Below are 26,309 nucleotides of genomic sequence, written 5' to 3' on the forward strand. Positions count from 1 at the left end.
CACATACAGCAAGTGAGTTACAAGGAAAAAGAAAAATGTGATCATCATTAGGCTTTTGGAAATAGTATATTTAAAATGATCAGGGGAAGAAATTACACCCCGAGGATTTTTATATCTAGGAAAAAATGCTATTTTCAAATCCAAAGGGCACAGACAGCTGTTCCCAACATGCAAGAATTGAGAGAATAGTGTTCTCTGGAGACATTCCTGAAGAACTTTACACATAACTCCACAGGAGTGTGGCTATGAACGTTAATCATATATTTACAATGTGGATGGGAAGAAAATGGATGTTCTAGGTAATGGTGAATAATAATGGCTATCCAATTCAATTTGCATTCAGCAATTCCAAAGAACAGGGAAATGGAGAGAATGTAACTATCAACAGAACCTGGTATGCGCTGTATAATACAGCTATCAGTCTTAAACTACCAGCTCTGGTACTGCCATTGTTGCTACACTCATAATTGTTGACAGCAGTTAAAATTGGATTAGTAATTAGGAGGGTTTTTTTTGTTTTTTTTGTTTTGCTGGTCCTGGGCTTGAACACAGGGTCTGGGCTCTGTCTCTGAGCCTCTCTGTGCTGAAGGCTAGCATTCTACCACTTGAGCCACAGTACCACTTATGACATTTTCTGTTGATGTGGTACTGAGGAATCAAATCCAGGGCTTCATGCATGCTAGGCAAGCACTCTGCCTCTAAGGAGATATTTGAATTATAGCCATAGGAGATATTTGAATTATACCAATTTCTTTGTTCTTGTAAGTAGGACTCTGTATACCAAGAAGAAAGGAGATAAAGATAAAAAAAAAAAAGCAATTGACAAAAAAGCAAATCTGTACTTCTGGTTTTAAATTTGAAGTATGAGCATGAAATCTTTAGATATTCTCTCTCTCTGTCTCTCTGTCTCTCTGTCTCTCTCTTTCTCTCTCTCTGTGTGTGTGTGTGTGTGTGTGTGTGTTATTGGCAATTTGTACATACTACATAACGCTCTACCACAGTGCTAGGTTTCCAAATCTTGGTGGGTTTTTGTTATTATTGTTGTTGTTTGCTTGTTGAGACAGGTTCTCCCTATATAGCTCTCATTGCTCTTCAACTCACTATGTAGCTCAGGCTGGTCCTTTTCATTTTTTATCTTTGACCACAATCTGCAGATCTAAGCTTCTTGAGTAGCTAGAATGACAGGCATAAGCCACCATTTTTTTAAATCTTAAAATTATTCTTCCTTTCACCTTTTTTTTTCTTAAGATATTCTCTACTCTTTTCACTTGTTCTTGAGTTCATTTGAGTTTAAACTTATCTTTGATCATTTTTATTGTTCTCTGAGTTCTTTTATTCCAGTCTTACTTTAAAAAAAAATCTGAGTTCTGCTATTCTTCCAGATTTTATATCATTTTATTAATGCCTCTTAGCTCATTCTGAAATAGTGTTGTATTTTCATCTTTTTGGCTTGACTTTGCTGGCATGCTTTTACTATCTGTAGGGAAGCTATTCTGTTTCTTATTCTTTTTTTCTTATAATAACTTTGCATGGGAGTTGACCTAGATACATTTTTGTTGCTCATTTTTATGAGATTAGTTTTCAAACACCCTTAGAAAGAGGTGGCTCAGAATAGTTTTTATAAATGTCCAGAGCAAGCCAGGAGCCAGTGGCTCACACCTGTAATCCTAGCTACCCAGGAGGCTGGGATCTGAGGATCACAGTTCAAAGCCAGCCCGGGCAGGAAAGTCCATGAGACCCTTATCTCCAATAAAAACCACTAGAAAACCAGAAGCGGCACAGTGGCTCAAGTGGTAGAGCACTCGCTTTGAGCTGAAGAGTGCAGGGACAGCGCCCAAGCCCATAGTTCAAGCCCCATGACTGACAAAAAAAAATGAATAAATAAATGTCCAGAGCTCCTTCTTCTGTTATTTGTGTGTGTGTGTGTGTGTGTGTTTATGTATGTGTATATGTATGAATATATGTTAGCCTATTCCTCAGATTTTTTTGATTCTTTTCCCCTGCCACTTCCATCTGGAATTTCTTTTAACTGTATTTCTATCCGGCTCGATTTTTATTCCAAACCTAGCAATTTCAGCTCAGCGGGGCACCATCCTTGGCAGGAGCCTGGTAGTCAGTTTTATAAATTAGAGAGAGAAAACATGAATCCTGAGCCTGACTTACTTCACTTCAGAATTTTTTCCAGGTCCACCCATTTCTTTGAAAGTGATGTAATATTATTCTTCCAAATGGATGTGTAAAATCCCACTATGCACATTTTCTTGATCCATTGGTGCATTGAGAGGTCGTGCTATATAGCTCAAGCTGGCCTGAAACTTACAATGCAGTCAGACAGACCTCGAGTTATGGTTCTCCCACCTCAACTTCTCCAGGGCTGGGGTTATAAGTGTACAAGACCACTCCTGACTCTTGTTAGGAGCACTGTTTTCTCAATTTCCACTTCGCAAATAGCTAGGATTACAGATGTGAGCCGCCATGCCTGGCCTTGATAGTTGAATCTTCAATATTGCCTTTTATTTTTAACTAGAATAATTTCAATGGGTTAAGGAGGCTATTATTAAGAAGGTTTTCTTTAATTGATTCTTTTAGCATATTTAGTAGTTTGCACTAGTTGTACAGAGGGAATTGTATTGTTACATTTCCACATAATAATTACAATATTTCCCAATCACTCTCATTTCCTCTCTCACTTCCTTGTTTGAGTTTATTTTGTTGATTAATGTTGCATTTCTAGATAGAAAGCAGTTCTGACTGACTTCAGGTGAAGCAATCATTACCCTTGACAGATCTAGAGGTGAGGTAGGAGGAGATGACTGCCTCATTCTGCTTAAATGATTGTGGAATGCCAAAGAGAACGTGGCCACAGGAGCTGAGTAGGATGACAGAGGCAGTAAGTCTCCTAGCTGAAAATTTCTCCTAAAAATTCCTAACAGACCTGGCTGGCCTGCAGTGCCTACTTGAACCCTGTATTGTCTTCTATCTGATGAGCTTGGAGAATGGAGAGTAGACTTGGATTCATGTACATAAACATACAGTTAATTTTTAAATAGTCTGGCATGTAAGCGATGGTCTTGAGCATTCACTAAATCCCCTCAAAGCCTTTCTTGGGCATGGAAAAGACATACTTCTGTTTTTGTTTTTGTTTTCAAATTGTGCAAAGCATTTCTGACGTTCCGTTTCCCCATTGAAGCTGCCTTCAGCTTTCATTAGGACACATCTTAGAAGAATTTCAGAGTTGTTCATGGAAACATGATTCCTGGAATCATTCTACCTAGGGATCAGCTCTGAACATGTTGCTACCATTCCACCCCACTGGTCACCTGTGCAGAAATCTTAGCTCTGTGGAATGTGAGCGCTCAAACTTCGTGGAGATTTCAAAGGAGATGGCACTGAAATATTAGTAGCCTGGAAAGTAGCTGTGTGGTTAATTGGTCTCACAGTGCTTCAAGCCTCTCATTAATAGATACTATAGAACCATAGTTTACCTGGGATAGATAAGGCATGCTAAGCAGGTTGAAATGTCTACAACAAATAACATCAGCTCTTGGATAAAAAGACTTTAACTTCAGCTGCATCTCAAGCCTTTGAAAGCACAAAGTTCTCGCTTAAAAGTGGAGATATAAACCTCAAAAGCTCTTCCCAGCAAGGAAGCAGAGGGCCACATGAAAACAACCTACAAATCGGAAAGCACCGGGTTTTAATTGCGCATTTCACTTAATGTATGGTGACTGCCCATCGTTCCTTTTTTTAACCCGCCTTTGCCACATTTCAGAGTAGCTACATTTTCTTTTTTCCCCCTCACATTATTCCAAGACTACCTCTGTAGAAATGACTCTTGTGACCAGGCAAGGTGCAAGAGCATAATTTTTACTTCACTCATTGGACAATGTTATAACACACCAGCCGTGATTTATGTAATGAGCTGTATCAGAAACATAGGTGGATACTCTTGTATGCTTCTCTAGTGCCAGACCTTATTGCATAACAATGCAATTTACAAGTTACAACATTTTCATTGGCGTTAACTGACCAAATATTACTGACTTCTCATGATAGTCACACACCAATCAACAAATATGTTCTTTTATTCTCATCTTAATGACTAATATCCATTCTCAGATCACGCATAGCAGTTTGTGGTAGTAAATGGGCTACAGGAAGCTAAGAAAGCAGCTTCAGAATTTAAAGAGTTCTTGCTAAAGGCCCAGGCAGAGAGCTGATAACAGATGCAGAGCCTGTACAGCTGTTTAGATAAGATACTGACATAAAGAACCCATTCACTGAGCTGTTCAGGACAGAATGCAAAGGCCCTGCTAGTTCAAGGAGCAGAGCAGAGAAGATTCCAAGCTTCTTGGCTCTGGATGAAGGTCAAGTGTGAGTGAAGGTCTTTCTGGCTGGGGGATTAAACTGAGTTGAAACCCTGGGGCTAGAGGTGAGACTTGGTGACCATTAGATCTGTGATGTATGCCCGGGGTGATCTGATGACAGACCTGATGTGTGTGTGCTACTGTATTTAAATGTCTCTTCTTTAATGTATTGGGGGAAGGGGAGGTAATTCCTGAATCTAGCTTGTTTGGTAAGGTCACGGCCCTGTTGTTTTTTTTTTTTTTCTGATAAGGATTTGATACATCCCTATGTCTGTGTTTTTGACTTAATTTAATAAGTTTACCAGTGATAATCTTTTATTTGCACAACTGAGTTATTTATCAATCTAGCCCTTGGTTTGTATTGCATATAAATCAAAATAGATAAATAAGAAGATATGGAGATTATATTATTAAATCTAGACTAAGAAGTTAAAACCAGAAAGTAAGCTGAGGCTAGACAGTTAAACTCCACTTCTACTTCTAGATAATAAGTAATAAGAACTTGGATGGAAAAATCTGCAGCTGCATTTACCATTTCTCCTTTGAAATTGTAAAAAGCTGCAAACTGTATGAATGGTAGAGACAGAATAATGAAGCATATCTGGGGAAAGGAAGCCCTAAAACTCATTTATGGTCCCTGTTGGCTCAGAAAGATCTCCATATTTTAGAATAATAAACAATACTTACCTCACCTACCCAGAACTGTTGTCTAATGTTAGACCACAAGATCACATATATTCAATATGGCCACATGTGGTCCCCAGCTCAGAGAGTATAAAAGCTCAGGTAGAACAGCCATTTTGAGTCTTTAATTTCCATTTTCTACATGGGAGCAGGAAATGTTTCTTCTCTCTTTTACTATTTCTCCCTACTTTTCCCTGATGTGCTAAAACAAATCCTTACTAAAACTACATTGTGAGAATCTCCTCTCTGTGAGACACTCCAAAATGCTTTTCATGAGTGGATCTCAAGGATCTGTCCTTTTGCATGGAAATGGGATGCAGACAGTGCTCTCTCCTCCTTCCTCTAGTGACAGACAGGGTGGCCAGTGGCTTGCACAAACAAGATGGAGAGCCATTCTGCCTCAGCATTTGCCCTCAAAATGGAGCAAGCACAGTGTTTTTTTTAAATTAAAAAAATTCTACTGTACAGGTGATGTACAGATGAATTACAGTTACTTAAGTCGGTAGTGAGTACATTTCCTTTTGAACAGTGTCACCCCCTCCTTCATTCTCTCTCAGTTTTTCCTCTCCCAACTTCCCTACCCACCAATTTGTACAGTTCATTTCCAGCAAAGTGTCTAGTGGGTTTCACTGCTGAATTGGTTTACCCTTTGTCCCACCATTTCTGTGTACAGAAATCAAGAACAGCAACAGAAGGCAATAAACCAAACAACAACAACAACAACAAGGAAACTAAAAGAAAAAACCACAAACAGTACAATAAAATGCCTCTTGTTGGGTTGGGAAGATGGCTCAGTAGAGCGCTTGCTTTGCATGCATGAGGCACTGGGTTTGATTCCTCAGCACTACATAAACAGAAAAAGCTGGAAGCAGTGCTGTGGTTCAAGAGGTAGAACGCTGGCCTTGAGCTGAAGAGCTCAGGGACAGTGCTCAGACCCAGAGTTTGGGCCCCACTTTTGCTTCCATTTCTTGGTGTTCACTTCAATAAGCATCATTTTATATGATCATATCAAGCAGCTGTTTTCTAAAATGGAGTCAGTCATGGTGACGCACAGTCTGAAAGCCACTGCTCTGTGCAATATGGAGTCACTCATCCCCACCCCCTAGTTCTGGGGGGGCTGTGGAGCCCCAGGGCTCAGCCTGAGCTTCCAGTGCAGGCCATCTTGTCATGTCATCTCATGCAGAAGACAGAAAGTACAAGAGAGGGCAAGGTCAGAGAGCAAGAGTGGTCAAACTCAGGACTGTAATAAATGAGATCTCTCTGGCACTATGACATTCATTCATTCACCAGAGCAATGGCTTCTTCTTATATCCTTCCTCTAAACTCTATTACCTTGAGGCTTAAGTTCCCAAAACACCATAGCAGTATATTAAGATCAGTATGCTAATGCGAGTCTGTTCTTCAGCTGTAGAATAGCATGCCATCATGGCCAACTGGGAAGAACTGGCTCTTTCCAGAAATTTCACTCGTTTCTGCTTCTTTGTGTACTTCTTCTGCCTTTTGTCTTCCCATATTTGGGGCTCCATCTCTCTCACACTCTCACCATTTCTCTAGTGGTGATCAAGCAAACCTTCACCAAGTTCCAAGAAGCCTGCTCCAGAGTGGAGGAAGCTGCAGAGATACACTTTACTGTGCCCAAAACAATTCTAAGAAACACAAGGCACCAATACCTCTGATCTTACAGGAAAGAAGACGATTTTTGTTGCCTCTCAGCCAGTAATACAAGTCAATCAAAGAACACACTGACGTCTATTTTTAAATTGCTCTGCTTTGGGCTAAGCTAGTTCTACATTAGCAATACTATGTTGCCAAACTATGCTGCCAAACAGCCTGGCTTCTTCACTGAATTTTGAACCTCTCTTACAAAATTCATTAACCTTAAAACATGTTCCAGAAGGAGGTCAAATTCCATGGCTACTTTTTTCAAATAAGGAAATCAAAGCACACAGAAGGGAACTAACTCCTCCAAGCTCAGAGGCTCTGGGAAGGTGATGGTGGTCTCTAAATCTGTAACATCTAAGCTTCCTGACTGCCCCATCAGTAGCACCCCTAAAAACAAGGAGCCCCTGGAAGGAGGAGGGAACATTGGTTTTGACAGATAAATTTCATAACTGGCACATATAAAAGAAACATAAAAATTTGGGGTTTTCACTGTCTTTACTGAGTTGTGCATCCATCTTCACAATCAACTTTAAAACATTTTCATTGTGTTAGAAAGAAATTTTATACTCTTTAGCTGCCTTTCCAAACACCTAAGCTTCCCTAGCCCCTGATAACTGCTTATCAGCTTTCTGTCTCTGTAAATTAACTAAATAAATTGAGTTATACAATATTTACTCCTCTCTGACATTTTTTCACTTGCGGTAATGACTTCTTTCACTTAACATGATACACGAATTCATTAATCATTCATATTGTATCACCTCTCAGAACATCATAGTTTTAATGGCTAAGTAGTATTTCATTATGTATACGTCAACATGTTATCAGTCCATTTGTTGATGGGCACTGGAATGGCTAGTATAGACAATGCTTCTTTGAAGGTTTGAATGTCAATTAAGTCAAGGTTAAGAAATTAATATAGAATTTCTGGATCCTATGGAAAATATTTCAAGTCTTCCCTCAAAAACTTAAACTGCTGGCCCAATTACCAAGAGGCTGCATCATTCTCTCTACCAGCACAACATTAGAGTTCTCTCATATTGCAACATCCCCAATGTTTACTATTCCTTCTTACTAGAAAACATCATAATGAGTGTAAAATTGTATGTCATCTTAGTTTGATTTCTATTTTCTCACTGGCTAATGATATTAAGCATGATTTCCCATGCTTATTGGGCATTTAGGATCACTTTTGTTGTTGTTGTGGGTTGTGGAGCCTGAACTCTGGCCTGGGCACTGTCCCTCAGCTATTCAGCTCAAGGCTAGCGCTCTACCACTTGAGCCACAGCGCCACTTCAAGCTTTTTCTGCTTATGTGGTGCTGAGGAATTGAACTCCAGGTCTCATGCATGCAAGGCAGGCACTCTACCACTGAACCACCTTCCCAGCTCTGGGGTCACTTTTAGCAATGTAACTATTCACATGCTCAGCACAATTTTTAATTGGATTGTGTCTTTTCATTGTGTTAAAAGTTCATCCGCAAACTGTCATCTTTTTTATAGTCAACTAATTTACTCATTCTTAATTACGTTTGAATCTCTCATTAAACAAAACTAGCCACTAAAGTTAAGAAAACCTCCAAACATGTCACATGTCACTTAATTACCAGGGCAAGGCTTCCTGAATGAAATCCCTTGATCTGCCCCAACACAATTTTTTGAGAGGAACTCAATGGGTAACAATCCCGTGAAAATTCATCAGAATTACAGGAAGCAGACCAACTTTATAATAAACTTTCTTCCAAGGATCCAGGATCCATCCTGTCAACAAACTGCTTATTCTGAGGATTAAAAGAAAAAAATATCTCTGGCTATTTTACTTATTTCAACAAAAGAAGTGGGACCAAAGCATTCTTACCCTTAACTTGACTCCTCTTTCTAATTCTTGTCCTAAACGATTGTTTAGCCAGTCACTCTTTGTGATCAGATTTGTCTTGAAATCTTCCAAGGCAACAAAGAAAGTTTAAGTAGGAAGCCATCTTCCTAAACAGTACTATTTGTTAAATTCCCCACTGAAACTTTCCTAGAACTGTCAAAACTCAATTCACTAATTTTAAGGTTTGGTTGCTAGACTCTTGATTCTGTCTTACTGGTTTGTATGTCTAGCCTTACTCTAATACCAACATCTCTGGTTATTGTAGCTTTATAGTTTTGAAATTAGGAATTGAAATTAGGAAATAGCTTCCTTTTTCTTTTTCATGATTGTGGTAACTATTCTGAGTCCCTTAGAGTCCCTCACAAAGGTTTGGATCAGCTGATCTGTTTCTGAAGACAGTTGGGGTTTTGATAGAGATAACTGAATCTGGGGAGCAGTTTGGGAAATGTTAACAACATTAAGCCTGCCGATCAATAAGCACAGGCTGCCGTTCCATTTGTCTAGGTCTAATTTAACTACTTTGGGAAAAGTAGTTTCAAAGCCATTTTTGCACTTAAAACATTTCTAAGTATTCACTTCTTTTGGATGATCTTACAACTGAATTTTTTGTTTCCTGAACTTCACTTTTATTTACTCATTTTTCTTTTACAGGAGTATAACTGATTTTGCATTATTTGTATTTGTATCACTTTGCTAAATTCATTTATTAGTTCTTGATGTGTGTGTGTGTGTGTGTGTGTGTGTGTGTGTGTGTGTGTGTTAGCAGTGCTGGGGATTTGTACTCAATGCCTTGTGTTTTCTAGGCATGTATTCTACCACTTGAGAGACATTCCCTCAGCTCTAGTTTGTGTATAAAGCATACACACATGTACACTCACACACCCACACCCACACACATATTGGCAGTACTGGGGTTTCAACTCAGGACCTCACACCTGCTAGGCTAGTATTTTACCATTTTAACTATGCCCACAGACCTGCTCTTGACTTTAGAGACAGAATCTAGTAAACTTTTCTGCCTAGGCTGCCCTTGAACTGTGATCCTCCAGACTGCAGTTTCCTGAGAAGCTAGGATTACAGCAGCACCAGGCTTAACTTTTTAATGGACTCCTTAGGACAGTCTACCTGCAAGACGATGCCATCTGCATGATAGTTTTCTCTCTTTCCATCTGGATGATTTTTACTTTTTCTTGTTATCCTGGGGAGAGCTTCCAGAATAATGCTAAGTAAAGGTGACAGCAGATAATTCCTCCTTTTCTTTACTTTAAAGGAAAACATTGTGTTTTGCCACTGAACACCTGTGGGATTTTGTAGATGACCTTTATCATTTTAAAGAAGCGCATTTCTATTACTACTTTTATTTGGTTTGGGGTTCTTTTATCATGAAGGTATATGGTATAATATCTTTTATATCTATTAAATAATGAACATATGACTTGTCCTATATTGAAGTAGCAAATATATTAGTTGATTTTAAGATGCCAAATCTAGCATTCTTGATATAAATGCCCCTTGATCATAGTGTATACATTTTTCTGCATTGCTTTATATTTGGCTTGGTGGTATTTTGCTAAGAACCTTTGCCATTATATTCCATGGGGTTGAAAAAAAGATGCTCTGAACTGCTAATAATTCTTTATGTTTGTCAGAATTCATCAGAAATGCAGGGCATGGTGGTGCATGCCTATATCATCAGCACTCAGGAAGCTGAGTCACAGGGAGACCCTGTCTTAACCAACAAAACAGAAAACCAGTGAAGCCATCTGGACCTGGACTTTCCTTTGTGAATTTTTGTATCACTGATTTCATCTCTCTACTTGCTATATGACTACTCAAATTGTCTCCTGAGTCCATTTCTGCACCTTACATCTTCTATTTCATCTCTAGTAACTAATTCACTACCATGCAGCTGCCCCTAGAATTCCCTGGTCATTCTTTGCTTCATTAAGGTCAGGAGTACATGGGAATATGCTCTTAACTGCCTATGTTAAGAGCACAGTGTGTTCAAATTCTCACCTTTTCATATAAAATCCCAAATGAGGTGAATAGATCTATTTCAGTTCACAGTATTTACCATTTATTAAAACAGAAGTGCTGGGGAGATTTCTCAAGTTTCTTTCACTGTTTACACCACCTCATTTTTTTACTTAAATCTGAGACACAAGGTGGCCCCCTAAGTTCTCCTCAGTAGGGTCCACTTCCCCCAGGACAGGACAGCTGTTCCTAACTTATCTCAGGTTCTAAGTCTCTCACCACACACTCACACAGTGGAGGAGCAACATCGAGATGGACCTGTCCACAAACCTCTGTTTTCTCCTAAGACAATAGAGGTGTGTGTGCGTGTGTGTGTGTGTGTGTGTGTGTGTGTGTGTGTGTGTGTGTCTTTGTTCTCTGATATCAAGGTAGTGGACGAAGGACTTGTCACTGCTTTTCTGTCCAGGATAACAGCAAAGCCAACCAGCCAGGGTGAAGTCTTCTCTTATTAATGAATGCAAGAGAAGAATGTTTCTAACAGATCCGCATCCCAGATTACTCGTCTGAAGTCATGTTCCTTTAGACTTCAACACAATATACAACATTTAGATCCTCTCTTCTCTAATAAAAAAAAAAAGATGAGAACCCAAGATCTAACTCTTTTTATCATATAATAAACAGGTGATCTTTAGCAGACATAGTAAAGTGGAACTCACATAAAAATTGGGGTGGAAACAACATTTTAATAGAGATATTATCTCTAAAATTATAGATGGGTCACTGATTGATCACTCAACTGTAGTTGCTCATAAAGATAATCATTAACTCTTACCTTACACTCATCATAATGGAAGAGGGACATGGATCAAGATGCATTATGCTCCTAAACTGACATGTTGAATTGAAACGTTTTGTGCAGCCACTTAAAGATTATTAAATATTTTGAATTCATCATGATAAAAGTATATCTGATGTGTCCTTTGTTATTTCTTTTAGAAAAACTGTCCTTGAAAGCCACCTGTCACTTAGTGGTGCACATGTTTGGGCCAGACATCATAAAACTGTGAGTATGACACAGTAAAGGTAAATCTGCTCTGGCTGCTGCAAGCTGGGAGGAGGGCGGATTTCAATTCAGCCCTTTTCAAGGATGCGAGCATTTTATTTCATACCTTGTTAATTGTGGAACAATGAGACCTGGTCTATATAGTTTGCCATTCTAGATAAAGTTCTGCTTAAATTACAGTGCAGGAATCCTGCTTAATCCTCTCTAAGGGCCTTTCAAAGGCAATTTCACACATAACACTGACAAAGAACCCAATCCTGTGCTGTTGGTCAGCAGAGTGGTTAGTTGCTCCTCTCCCTCCAACCCCTCTCCCTCCTTGGACTCCCTGGCCTCATTCCTCCAGGGAACAAAGGTTCAACTTTCTTGGCCATGAAGGAAATGCAAATGCAAATTACGTTGAGAGTTCATCTCAGCCCAGCCAGAACAACCATCACCAAGAAATCAAACACTAACAAATACTGGCAAGAATGTGGGAGAAATAAATTCTTATACACTTTTGGGAGGGAATGTAAATTGGTTCAGCCAGTATGGAAATTTGTGTGGAGATTCCTACAGAACTACTAAAGGACCCAGCCACATAATCCCTGAGCATATAACCAGAAGAATCAAATACTTGCACTGTCACATTTATCATGGCACTATTCACAATAGACAAGTTATAGAATCAGCCCAGGTACCTATGCTGATGAATAGATAAAGAAATTATAATATATATACACACACACACACACAATGGAGTTTTATTCAAACATAAAGAATGAAAATAGGTAATGTGTAGGAAAATGAAACTAGAGATCATCATGTTAAGCAAAATAAGTGAGACCTAAAATACTGGGAAAAGTACTGTGGCTCACACTTGTAATCCTTGCTACTGAAGAGACAGAGATGGAGAGGATCACAGTTTGAGCCACCTCAACAAAAAGTTTGCTTGTAACCAGCTCCCAACTCTGAACCAATGAAACCTGGTAAGTAACACATATGTAAACCCCGTTATGAGGGAGACATCCATTGGAAGATAGTGGCCCAAGCAAGCCTGGCAATAAATAGAAGACCCTACTTGTCTAACTGAAGCAAATAGGGCCAGGGCCTTGGCTCTCCTGTTAGAGTTCCTGCCTAGCAAGTTGAAGACCCTGAGATCAAATTTCCACATCAGGTTCACTTGCTTGAGATTGTGTTCTACCTGAAGGCAAAGGAGAATTGGCTCTGCCTGATATGGTGGTTTGGCTCTGGTGGGCCAGGATTGTTACAGATGGACTGGAAGCCTTAGGTTAAAAACAGAGATTAAACAGACTCCTATTTATCACTCCCCAGTCCCCTAAATACCAGACCCCCCATAAAGACAGCATTCATTAGTTAAACAAATGACCCATTAAGTTGAAAACAGATGTGAGAAAACAAGCACCCTCTCCTGATTTACAAGGCCTTGGTAGACATTAGTTGTGATCATGGGTTTTTATCTGTCACAGACAGCTTGCCCCAGTGCTTGAAAGACTTGGTCTCCTACATTCCCACCATGCCTGCCCCACCCTCCTCCACCCCTGGACAATAGGAGACTCTCAGGATGAATTCAAAGAACTTCTCAGAAAGAGAAGCCATTTTGTTAGCTCCTTCATTAGCTGGAATGCAATTTGGGGACCCACACTCCCAGCCTGAGCATCCTCACAGACACAGCTTGCCTCTATCTATGCAGAATTCTGCGACCTGACCATGTGGGATAAGATACATTTTTCTCTAGAACAAAGTAGATGAGGGTACAAGCAGAAGGGAAAAGGGTGGGCATCAATTCTTAAAGCCCCTTCCGCATTTGAAGGACTGATAGTCCTAGTTTAAAAAAAAAAAGAAAAATTATTAGAGAGTTTAAAAGGTGTTTGGATGTTCAATGAGCATTAAAACTGCTACTTGCTCACTGAGTAGGAAGCAAAGGTTTTCATTTGTTGTTGTTTTTACTCTTTCTAAACCTCATTTGCTATTCTGCATGTCTAGGCAAAATGTCTCCTCTGGTGGTGGGGGGGAGGGGGGTCTGAGCCTGTGCAGAATCTGTCAGGGAAATCAGGTGCAGATGAGAGTGGAACAGGGAACAAATTCAATGTCTTCTAGTCAGGCCCCAGCCCACATGGAGCAAAGGAACTCAGAGGTTGACCTGTGGCTGAAGGCAGTCACAGAAACAAAAGCATTGTGGCCTGGTTTATGAAAAAGGAAGAGCAGGAAGTGGCATTGTGTTTCAAGTGGTAGAGTGCTAGCCTTGAGCTGAAGGGCTGAGGGACAGCGCCCAGGCCCAGAGTTCAAGCCCCATGACCAACAAAAAACAAAGAAAGAAAGGAAGAAAGGAAAAAAGAAAGGAAGAAAGAAAGAAAGAAAGAAAGAAAGAAAGAAAGAAAGAAAAGAAAAGGAAAGAAAAGAAAGATAAAGAAAAGAAAAGAAAAAGGAAGAGCAGGAAGAGGAGGAAGAGGAGGAGCCGGGAGAGAGACAAGAAGATGATGGTAGGGTAATCGTAATTGTGATTATGATAGTCATTGTGATTGCAGGGGCAGATCTAAATAACATAGGACAGACAACATCCTGCAACTCAAGGGCAGGGAGGTATCCAGGCCTACAAAAGAGCTGAAAACAGGACAAGGAAACCAAGGAACCCAGGCTTCCTCACCCTATATCCCTGGGTTCTGTTCCCTGCTGTCTAGCTTTCCAGACAGTCCATATAGTGGGAAAGGACTTCCCAGACCCAGCTCACTATGGTTCCTCTTCTTAGGAGAATATCCCAGACTGAAACTGAAACATGATTGTTATTGTTGTTGTCATTGTTATCTCTAAATAGTTGCACATATCCATTTTATGAGCATAAGACATCTTGATTAGTGAAGCCCCCTCCATCATTCTGCATCTAGCCCAACTCCACCCACCCTCTCAAGTGACCTAGTTCCATTTTCACATCTATATATTGAGAATTACGACTATTTACACCCATCATTCCTGTCTCTATTCATCTACCCAACTGCCTTTAAGCTTCACCCACCTCAGACAGAACAAGTTCCAACTTCTTGGCGTTCATTTTGTTCAACTATCAGTTGATTGTTCAAATGAGCTACACCATGGGAATCTACTCCTGTGTGTTCCATATTCCAGTCAGTTTGACTGTGTATACACATATGGCTTACAATGTATTTTCATATATGTTTATGATTTAGATCTATCTTCCAGACATGAGAGAAAATATGTTCCAGTGTCTCTCTGAGTCTGATTTCCTTTATGCAACATACATTTTTCCAGGTCCATTTGTTTCCCTGCAAATGACGTACATTATTCTTTCTGACATACGAATTAAATTCCATTGTGTACCTGCATACTACATTTTTTAAAAACTTACTCATCGGTTGTAGGGCATCTGAACAGTGAAGCAATGAACATGGGTGTATGGGTGTCTTTCTTAAATCCTGACTTGTAATCTTTTTAATGTCAAGTCCAAATTTTCCTTAGAGAAAATCTAATTGGTCAGCTGGCTGGAAGAGCACAGAGTCTAGTTACCCACCATCAATTGTGACCCCAAAATAGTAAATAGAATATTCCAGAAATACAAATCTCATCAGTTTTCATAACTTTTATTGTGAATAATATTAGAATTTCTCTATTTTTACTAATATGAGTTATTGCTCATCTCTTATGATGCCTAATTTACAAGTTAAACTTTATAATGGGTATGGGTGTACCCATACTATCTGCAATTTCCCACATTTGTTGAAATATCCTGGAAGTGTTCTGATATAAGTGTCCTGATATAAAATATGAAACTACTGACTACAGATGGTTTTCAGGTGCCCTTGGGAGAGAAGGCAGATAGTTGATGGTCATGTGATCCTGGAAGAAACCTCAAAAGTGTTTTCTATAATTCACCACTGTTCACCCATACCATTCAAGGATTTACCCCAATTGCATTTCCCAGTGGTTTGTGGCTTGTTGTTTTGGTTTAAATAAGTATTGTGCTTGAGTACTTTGCTATTTCATGCAAAGCATTATATTTAATATGAAAATTTTTTTTTGGTCAGTAGAGTTTTTGGAAGTGGCAAAATGGAAATGAACATCAAACTTTTGCTACTGCCCTTCAAACCTAGACACAAATCAAAGTATTTGAACATTTTCCATGACCATCCCCAGTCGTAGAAACAAGTGAACTATATTGTGTTTTCTTCCAGAAGAATAAGAAACATGAGCCAGGTGCAGGTAGCTCACACCTATAATCCCAGCTACTCAGGAGGCTGGGATCTGAGGATTGCAGCTCAAAGCTAGTCCAGACAGACAAATCCAAGAGACCCTTATCTTCAATTAACCAGCAAAAAAGTCTGCAGTTGAGGTATGGCTTAAGTGGTAGAGCACCAGCCCTAAGCAAAAACACTAAGTAAGAGCCTAAGGTCCTGAGTTTAAGCCAACATACCAACACCACACACACACACACACACACACACACACACACACACGCACACACACACACACGCACACACACACAGAGTATAATATGCTTATACTTTAAAGATGAAGACATAATTTGGGTTATAACTTAGAAAATGATTTAGGTTTTTAAGACTGCATCCTAAATTATGTTGTGCTATAAAGCCCTGTAAATTTCAAAATATTATTCTCTTTAAAGGATAGCCCTGTCCATTGTCCCCTCCCCAATTGGCTTTGGGACTTCCCTTATAGAGAATCTTATAACTCGGGGCTGTGCTGGCCTCTCTCTGTCCCCCAGGAGCTTGTTCTAAATGAAGGTAAGATCAGGGTGCAAGGTTATCATCAGCCCCTCCACCAAATGGGGCTCCAGGGTTGGGCTGTGAAGAGTTTAGGGCATGAGAGCCCATTCTGGGCATCTACCTTCTTTTGCGATAGCTTCTATTCCTGCTGCGTCCAAGAGCTTACTGGCCTTTGCTCTGCCCATGTCCTTCCAGGCTCGGTACAGCTGTGAATGCAGATGTAGTGTGTCACACACTAGAATTTTGTAAGCAAGCTGCTGGACAACCCCAGTGCCATCTTTACCCGCTTCCCAAGGTGAGTAGGGTTCACTCTGAGCATCAAGAACACCTAGGCCCCAACTAACATCACAAAGCAGTGCTCAGCCTCGTCTGTTCCATGGTTTGGGAACAAGATGGTATTTCCAATTACTCTCTAGATTCACCCCTGACCCTTTTCCCAGGCTGTGAACAATGTCTTGGCTGTGCAGCTGTCACGGGCTGGGCTGGCATTGGGAAACAGAGCTGATCAGCTGAGGAAAGTCTTCATAACCACATACAAACCAAGTGAATCACTCTTACAGGGCTGACCCACTTCACCCCAGGCTGTGCAGGGCTTTTCTAGGAAAAGGACTAAATGTCTCACATTCTGGGAAAAAACTGGATAGTTGATTACCTTAGTTCAAGCTTTATTGTCTTTAATGAATCTATCGGTATAGGAAAACATTCCTTCACAGCACTCTCATTGGAAATCAGCTAACACATATTGGCTTTAACACATTAAAAATTATTAATAAAAATGGTATCTCATAGGATTATTACTATCATTATCATTTAGGGACAGTTGTCCAGAGCACCCTGTGTATTATGTTGGGCAACCTTTAATTGGATTGCAATCAGAAAGTAGGCTGCCCAAGTGAACACAATCCCCTCCCACACTCCAGACCAACATAGAATATTAAATCTAATTAGGCTTCACAGTAGTGATTTTCACAAGCTTCTTATCAGAAAAGATTTTCTGTATCTCTTTTCCTGGAATTGTGGGTTGTTATGTTTTTCTGTATATGCTACAGTAGGCTTCTGCTTTAATGATCATTTTCTTTGTACTCATGTTGAAATGAAATCAGTTGTAATAACTTACATCCTAACCAAGGCACACAATTTTGCTGACTAGCAGTATTAAATATCATCAACCCGTCTCCTGAGGCAGGAAGAAAGGAGATAGGTCACCGACTTTGTGCCAACTACATTTCTCCAGTTCTTCCTGAGAAGCTGTGAGTTCCACTACTTTCTGGAAGTGTTAATTTTTTTTAATTTTTAACTGAGGGGGAAAAAAACCCCATGACTCGTGTTTAAATGGCAGGTGAATATTGTAGCATTGCCATGGTTGTTTGGTATTACAGAGAGGGAGCGTGTGTGTCGTCTCTGTGTAGAACGCCAAGTGTGGTGGTCAGTTTTCATCCCTACGACAAAACTCCTGACAGAAGCAGTTTTTAAGAAAAGAGGGAAAGTTTGGTCGTTACCTGCAGTTTCAGACCTTTCATGTCCACGGCGACTCTCTCGGCTCCATTTCCAGGCTCCATGGTGAGGAACATCATGGTGGTGGAAGAGTGGGAGGGGATAAAGCTGCTCATACCAGGTGGCCAGGAAGCAGAGAGAGAGAGAGAGAGGCAGAGACAGAGACAGAGACAGAGACGGAGAGACAGAAACACAGAGAGACAGAGACAGAGACAGACTGAGAAGAGGAGCAAGGAGCCCCCCCACAGGGCACACCTCTGAGGCTTTCCAGCATCCCCAGGTCACCCATTAAGTTATGAACCCCCACTGAAGGATGAGTCCGCTGACACCCAGGTGCTTCCCCAGCGCTCCACCCCTGGGCCTGCTCCCTGGAGATCCAGGCCCTCAGCTCATGGGCTACTGGGGACAGTTCCCACCCAAAGCACAGCAGCCAGGGATGTAGGCTTTACGAGTTCCACAATGGCATCATGTTGCACGTGCCATAAACCTACAGCTGTACAGGTTCACAGATTGCTCCACTTTAAAATGGTAGTCTGTAGTTCTCTACACCCAGATCTTCACTTCCTTGTGTCCCGTGTACAATTCCAATTCACCTCAGCCCTGTGCTGCAGCTGGCAGGGAGCTGGAAGGATTTCCTTCTCCAAGTGACCAGCTTGGGCCCCACTGTACATCCGTTGCTGCTGGATTGCTTGCTTCTGCTCCCTCCCCAGCTCCCTTCACTTCCTGAGGGTGAGGGGCTTAAATCTTAAATCTTAAATCCCCCTCAGGGCCTCTATCTATGCAGATGACCCTGTTGGTATTGAACCTGGACAGCTTTAGTCTCTTCTGCCTAGAGATTTCCATGACTAGCAGGAATCCTTGTCTACTGACCACTCTCTGTGGGTCAAGAGGCCACTGTCCATCTTGCTCAGACCCTTTCCCCCACTCTACACACACACAGTTGTCATATGCAGGATGCAGGCTTTATTATTAGCCCTTGGTCACACATGGGGACTGAGGACTAGAGGGTCAGTATCCAAGCTGTGCCTGCTCTTCTGCTTGCAGGGATGGACTAGGGTTCTTACCACCAAGTCACTGCTTCTGAAACTACCCTAGGTGTCTTAGCAACAGCCCACTGAAATCCCACCACCACCAGAAAAGCCCAGTGTTACAATATTATCTGCTCCCCTTTAAATATTTTAAACTGAGTTCTTTGTTCTCAGAGTTTGCGTTACAGCAAAGTTGCATCTAATTTGTTGTACCTAATTTGTGACCAGGAAGGAGATCCTGCTCTTAGCTTTTGAGGACATGTTTTTAGATGGTGTATATACTTTTTCTTCATCTCCATGTCATTCAAGCCACTCTAAAAAGAAACAAAAACATGCAGGGACTGGGAATGTGGCTTAGTGGTAAAGTGGTAGAGTGATAGAGTGCATGTGGCCCTGGGTTTGATTCCTCAGAACCACATAAGCAAAAAAAGGTGGAAGTGGTGATGTGGCTCAAGTGGTAAAGCACTAGCCTGAGCTGAAGAGCTGAGGGACAGTGCCCAGGCCCAGAGTTCAGGTCTCACGACCAACAAATCAATCAATCAATCAATCAATCATGCAAGAATTATTATTAAGAATTATCTAGTTACTGAAGGTGGGTTTAATGTATGGATAACAGATGTAAAAAATTTCACCCCATCAAAAATATTCCACATGACTATCCTAGTGAATACCCCTAAACTGGCCATTATCCTAAAATTCTATCACGTTAGTTTATTTATGTAAAATCCTAATTTCATACTTCATCTAAGTGGAATTATACATTATAGAAGGTTCCCAAGTTACAATGGTAGTAGGACTTCTTCTCCTTCTCCTCCTTCTTCTCCTCCCCCTCTCCCTCTTCCTTCTCCTCCCCTCCCCCTTCTCCTCTTCCTCTTCCTCCCCCTCCCCCTCCTCTTCCTCCCCCTCCCCCTCCTCCTCCTTTCCCTCCTCCTCCTCTCCCTCCTCTTCCTTCTCTTCCTCCCCCTCCCCCTCCCCCTCCTCCTCCTTCTCTTCCTCCTCCTCCTCCACCTTTTCCTTTTTCTATATACTAGGACTCAAACCCAGGACGTTGTGTTTGCCAGGCAGGTGCTCTACTGCCGATCCAGGTCCCCAGCCATTTTTGCTCTGGGACTCACTATTTGCCCAGCTGGCCTGGACCTCTGTCCTCCTATTTATGCTCCCTGCCATTTATGTACCCCACCACACCCAGCCTTTTCTTTGGACATGTGGGTCTTAAGAACTTTGTTCCTGAGCTGACATTCAACCACAGTCCTCTTGATCTCAGCTTCCCAAATAGCTGAGGTGACAGGCATGAGTCACCGTACCCAGCTCTGACTTACTAATTACGCAAAAGCAATATGCATGCACATTCTGAGTTTTAAAGTTTGATCTGTTTTGCGACTGTTGAGTGGAGGCTGCCCCTTTCTTTGAGAATCAGGGCAGTGGCAGTGAACTGTGGCTTCCTGCCAGCCCCAAAGGCACCGGGGCAAACACCAGCGACTCAATAACACTCGTCGCCAGCATTTGGGGATATGGTGTTTTCAAAGCCCATCTGCGTGTGTTCACGAGGCAGTCAACACTGCGTGGTAAAACAGGCTGCATGTGAGACGTAGATGGGTTTGCCCAACTCTAAACTAATGTAAATGTTTTGGCACATGGCGGTCGCAGGGAAAGCTGTATTGATGGGTGGGTTAGGCATAGTGAATGCATTTGCCATCTCATCTCAACTCTCACCTTCTCCATTGGCTTATCCCAAACTCACCCAATAAAATCGTGACTCAGCTCTCCACCATCAACATCAGGTACTTTCCAGTGCTCACAGTGTGCTGATGCTGTTCCACATGCGTTCTGTTTGTTTCTCCTTTGATTGTCTGAAGTAGCTGTTGTTCTTGTGGTCCATGTTCCATAGATTAAGCTGTTGAAGCCATGCAGATTTCCTTTAAGCCTGTGGTGAGGGAAAGGGAGAGAAGAAGTTGTGTGTGGGGAGACTAAAAGGTCAGGCAGACATTAGTTTTGTTTAAGACTTTATTGCGGGGGGGGGGGGGGGGGGAGTATTGGAAATTGCATCCAAGGCCTCTTGTACTTGAGCTATGCTTCCAGCCCTCTTATTACCATATATTAGTTATACAAGTGAGAATTTATATGGCCTTTCCACATATGCATGCAATGCAGCCCAGATTCCCCCCTCCATCTCTTTCCCTCATTGCCCCACCCCACTTCTGAAACAGTTTCAGCTGGCTTCTTCCTTCAGCTTTCACACAAGCATGTAAAGTAGATGGATCTTGTTTATACTCATCCATCCTCTCCCTTGCTCCTCCCTCTTCCCAGCAGAGCTCGTTTCTACTTTCCTGTCACTCATTTTTTATTGCATTTACATTAGTATGCATTTGTAGTGTGAGAGGGTCTCACTGTGATATTTCCATGGATGCCTGGCGCAATGAACTCTAAACGAATTCACCTCCTCCGCAATTTAGTGTCTATTGATTGTACAGAGGGGGTTTTATTGCCTCCCCTTCCTCTCATCTGTACACAAAACAGAACAGTGATCCTGGTGTGTGTGTGTGTGTGTGTGTGTGTGTGTGTGTGTGTGTGTGTGTGTGTGTGTGTGTGTGTGTGTGTGTGTCTGTATGCGAATGCCTGACTCTGACACCACAGCTCACAAACCAGAATTGAATACAGTTCCTTTGTGCCTAGCCAGTGCCTCTTTAACTCTCTTTTGTAGGGACCAGGTGTGACATGGCAAGTCCACACTTGGGCCTGGGGCACCCTGACTCCTTAGTTTCCTGCTGCTCCCTTCTGGGCACCCAGACTCGAGGTTCTCAGGAAGACCCTTGTAGCTTTGAGCAGCCTCCTCCAAATCTGGGTGTGCTAGTGGGATCTGCTGTATTAATGACTTGGCACACTGACGCACTCAGGTCTGACTACATCCCCGACTGAGCCTTCTTAAAAGAACGTATAGTCACTGAGAGCTTTCCTTTTCTTCAGTGCTCGGAGGCCTCCAGCCAGTGGGAAAAATGACTATCTTAGGAAAGCAACCAGACTTGAAAGTAGCTTTTTCCTTGGCGAATCCAATTTGGACAGGGACCAGCTCTCAGGTGCTATATGTTTACAAATTTGTGTAGGAGTGGAGAAGTCAGGAGTCTCTGAAAGCCTAAATCACAGGAAGCTGTCAGACATGGGTCGCATCAGGAAAGAATGAGCTTGAACTGAACCTGCATATCAATAACATGACCTCCAACAATGTCTTGTTCCCACTGGGAAATAAACAATCTGACCTCAGAAATTTACTTTTGTTTTCTAAATAGCAGGAGTCAAATAAAACCTCTAGCATCTGTCTTTTTTTTTGAGGGGGGTCCAGTCGTGGGGCCTGAACTCTGGGCCTGGGCGCTGTCCCTCAGCTCTTCAGATCAAGGCTAGCACTCTACCACTTGAGCCATAGCACCACTTCCAGCTTTTTTCTTTTTGCTTATGTGGTGCTGAGGAATTGAACCCAGGGCCTCAGGCATGCAAGGCAAGTGCTCTACCACTGGGCCACCCTCCCAGTCCCTAGCATCTGTCTTAATACAGGGTCTTAGTTCATTCCAAGTTGTCAGGGTGTTGGGAGGGGGGGAAATTACAGTGGAGAGGAAACTGACATTGTTCTCAGATTTGTTAAGCAGGCAATTGTATTCTCCTCTGAATACTGCACTTAGTCTTGTGAGCTCAAACATGCCCTCAAATATGCTATCATCTAGACTTCCCCTTGCTCTATTTCTCTTAATAGCCTTTTTATTTTGCAGTGATTTCAGATTTACAAAAAGTCACAAGACTGCTACAGAGAATGGACATTTTTCCTGAGCTCAATTTCCTGATATTGACATCTTAACATGCTCAGAACCAGGGAAACCAACATTGCTATTTCCTATACATTGTAGCTAATGTGTATACATGGTGTATTTGCATTTGATAGGTTGAGTAGTAATCTAATTAGAGATGAGTATGGGTATTGGGGATACCAATCCCCAATCCTAGCTATTCCAGAAGCAGAGATTGAGAAGACTAGTTTAAGGCAAGCCTAGCAATGAGACCTCATCTCAACCAATAGGCAGGAATAGCTGTATACACGTGTCATCCCAACTGTAGAGGAAGTTGATCCATACAGTAAGATCACTGATCCAGGCAAATCTAGCAAAAGTCTGTGAGACTCTATCTCAACAGAGACACCATTGGAAGTTCTTTTGGCTCTGCTGCTGTGTTCTTTGATAGGATTCCATCATTATATTTTAAGTACTTCTTTCCTTTCTGGCACTATCAGATGACCCAAGCACATATTATCATGTTGTGTTTTTATTTTCATTAAATCAACCATTTCCTCTGGGAGCTTTCTTTCCTTTTATTGGAGACTGGGTATTTATTGTTCCTGGGGTATCATTGCTTTTAAACCTTTTTTTTTTTTTTTTTTTTTTTTTTTTTATTGTAAAGCTACTATACAGAGGGTCACAGTTACATGAGTGAGGTTATGAGTACACTTCCTCTTGAACATTGTTACCCCCTCCATTGTTTTCCCCCTACCATCCCCTCCCTCCCTCCCTTCCCCGAGGTTCTTTTTTTTTTTTTTTTTTTGATTGTGATTAAATGATTACATAATTTCAAAGTCACAAGTTCATTCTAACTTCCCTGGAGCAAATTGTCTACCACAGTCTGTAATATATAACAGTGTTCACATGTTATATACCATATTTGTGATCAGCAGCATGAGGATATTTAGTAGTGGTTCAACCAGATGAGCGGGAGTTCTTTGTTTCTTAAGTCCTGTTAGTTTTGTCGTATCACTAACCTTTTGGATTTAGCATCCACTTATGAGGGAGACCATGTACCGTTTGTCTCTTCGTTCTTGGCTTACCTCGCTCAACATGATTCCTTCTAGCTCCATCCATTTCCCTGCAAATGCCATTATTTTGTCATTTCTAATGGCTGCATAATATTCCATTGTGTATAGATACCACAATTTTTGGATCCATTCATCTGTGGTGGGGCACCTAGGTTGTTTCCATATCCTAGCTATTGCGAACAGTGCTGCAATAAACATGGAGGTGCACGTGTCCTTGTATATTGGTTCCTGTTGTTCAGGGTAGATGCCTAGAAGTGGTATGACTGGGTCGTAAGGGAGGTCAATCTTTAGCTTTCTAAGGACCCTCCAGACTGCTTTCCAAAGTGGTTGTATAAGTGTACATTCCCACCAGCAGTGTAATAGGGTTCCTCTTTCTCCACATCCCCTCCAGCATTTGTCGTTGGCTGATTTGTGGATGTGGGACATTCTGACTGGGGTAAGGTGGTATCTCAGGGTTGTCTTTATTTGCATTTCCTTCACCACCAGGGATGATGAACATTTCCTCATGTGTTTCTTTGCCATTTTTATTTCTTCATTTGAGAAGTCCCTCTTTAGTTCCCTTGCCCATTTAGTAATTGGTTTGTTAGGTTTGGGAGGGATTAGTTTCTTGAGTTCCCTGTATATACAGGATGTTAACCCCTTGTCTGATATATTGCTGGTAAATATTTTTTCCCAATTAGTTGGTTGTCTTTCTAGCTTAGTTGCGATAGATTTAGCTGTGCAGAAGCTTTTCATTTTAAGGTAGTCCCATTTGTCGAGTCTCTCTCCAACTTGTTGTGACCCTGGGACTCTGTTCAGGAAGTTCCTTCCTGTGCCTATTAGTTCAAGTGTCTCTCCTACTCTGTCCTGCAGTAGTTTCAGAGATTCAGGTTTAATGTTAAGGTCTTTAATCCATTTTGAGTTGATGTTGGTGCATGGTGATAGGCTGGGGTCCACTTTGAGTTTTCTGCATGTGGCTGCCCAGTTTTCCCAGCACCAGCGGTTGAAGAGGCTGTGTTTCTTCCATTGTATGTCTTTGGCTCCTTTGTCGAATATCAGCTGGCTGTAGGCCTGTGGATTTATATCTGGATCTTCTATTCTGTTCCATTGGTCTTCGGGTCTGTTTTTGTGCCAGTACCATGCTGTCTTTGTGATTATAGCTCTGTAGTAGAGTTTGAAGTTCGGCATGGATAGCCCTCCCATATTGTCTTTATCCCCTAGAATTGTTTTGGCTATTCTAGGTCTTTTGTTGTTCCATATAAATTTTTGGACTGTTTTCTGTATTTCAGTGATGTACGTCATTGGGATTTTAATAGGAATTGCATTGAATTTGTATATTAGTTTTGGAAGTATCACCATCTTTACTATATTAAGTCGGCCTATCCAGGAGCATGGGAGGTCTTTCCATTTCCTAGTGTCTTCTGCAATTTCTTTCTTTAACTTTTTATAGTTCTCATTAAATAGTTCTTTTACATCTTTGGTTAGGTTAATTCCTAAATATTTTATTTTTTGGGAGGTTATTGTGAATGGGGTTGCTCCCTTTATTTCCCTCTCTTCCTGTGCGTTATCAGTGTATAGGAAGGCAACTGATTTTTGTGGGTTTATTTTGTATCCTGCTATTTTGCCGAAGTGACTTATGATTTCTAAAAGTTTGGGGATGGAGTTTTTGGGATCGTGGAGGTATAGTATCATGTCGTCTGCAAAAAGGGATAGTTTCACTTCTTCTTTCCCTATGCGGATCCCTTTAATGTCTTTTTCTTGCCTTATTGCCCTGGCTAAGGGTTCTAGGACTATGTTGAAGAGGAGTGGAGACAGTGGACATCCTTGCCTTGTTCCTGTTTTTAGGAGGATTGGTTGTAGCTTTTCCCCATTAAGTATAATATTGGCTATTGGTCTGTCATAAATGGCTTTTATTGTTTTTAGAAATGTTCCTTCTATTCCTATTTTCTCCAGAGCTTTTAGCATGAATGAATGTTGAATTTTATCAAAGGCCTTTTCTGCATCTGTGGCGATAATCATGTGATTCTTGACCTTGGCTCTGTTGATATGCTGGATTACATTTATTGACTTACGTATGTTAAACCATCCCTGTGTCTCTGGGATGAAGCCTACCTGATCATAGTGTATTATTTTTTTTATGTGTTTCTGGATTCTGTTAGCTAGAATCTTGTTAAGGATCTTTGCATCTGTGTTCATCAAGGAGATTGGCCTGTAATTCTCCTTTTTGGTTGGGTCTTTGCCTGGTTTGGGGATGAGTGTGATATTGGCTTCGTAGAATGAGTTTGGGATAGCTCCCTCCTTCTCTGTTTCTCTGAAGAGCTTGAGGAGTATGGGTATTAGTTCTTCTTTAAAGGTCTTATAGAATTCTGCTGTGAATCCATCTGGTCCTGGGCTTTTTTTTGTTGGAAGACTTTTGATAGCTTCCTGTATCTCATTATAGGATATTGGCTTATTTAATTGGTTAACTTCTTCTTTGCTCAGTTTGGGTAACTTGTATTTCTCTAAAAATGCATCCATTTCCGCCAGATTTTCTTCCTTTAGAGAGTATAGCTTTTGAAAGTAGTCTGTTAGAATTGTTTGGATATCTTGGGTACGTGTT

The 26,309-nt window shown here is 41.3% G+C and overlaps 1 protein-coding gene across 2 annotated transcripts in view; it reads left to right on the forward strand.

The window, feature by feature from the left end:
• The window catches only part of Aoah (acyloxyacyl hydrolase), a 159,837-nt gene that overhangs the window by 21,842 nt on the left and 111,686 nt on the right, over nucleotides 1-26,309 (forward strand). For both annotated transcript variants that reach the window (XM_042695065.1, XM_042695064.1), the window contains exons 3-4: nucleotides 11,558-11,624; nucleotides 16,556-16,655. In XM_042695065.1, the coding sequence (XP_042550999.1) occupies nucleotides 11,558-11,624; nucleotides 16,556-16,655 (167 nt within the window). The remainder of the gene's footprint in view (nucleotides 1-11,557; nucleotides 11,625-16,555; nucleotides 16,656-26,309) is intronic.

This window comes from Dipodomys spectabilis, unplaced genomic scaffold (genome assembly GCF_019054845.1).
Source record: "Dipodomys spectabilis isolate Male_0828 unplaced genomic scaffold, ASM1905484v1 ptg000178l, whole genome shotgun sequence".
Lineage (NCBI taxonomy): Eukaryota > Metazoa > Chordata > Mammalia > Rodentia > Heteromyidae > Dipodomys > Dipodomys spectabilis.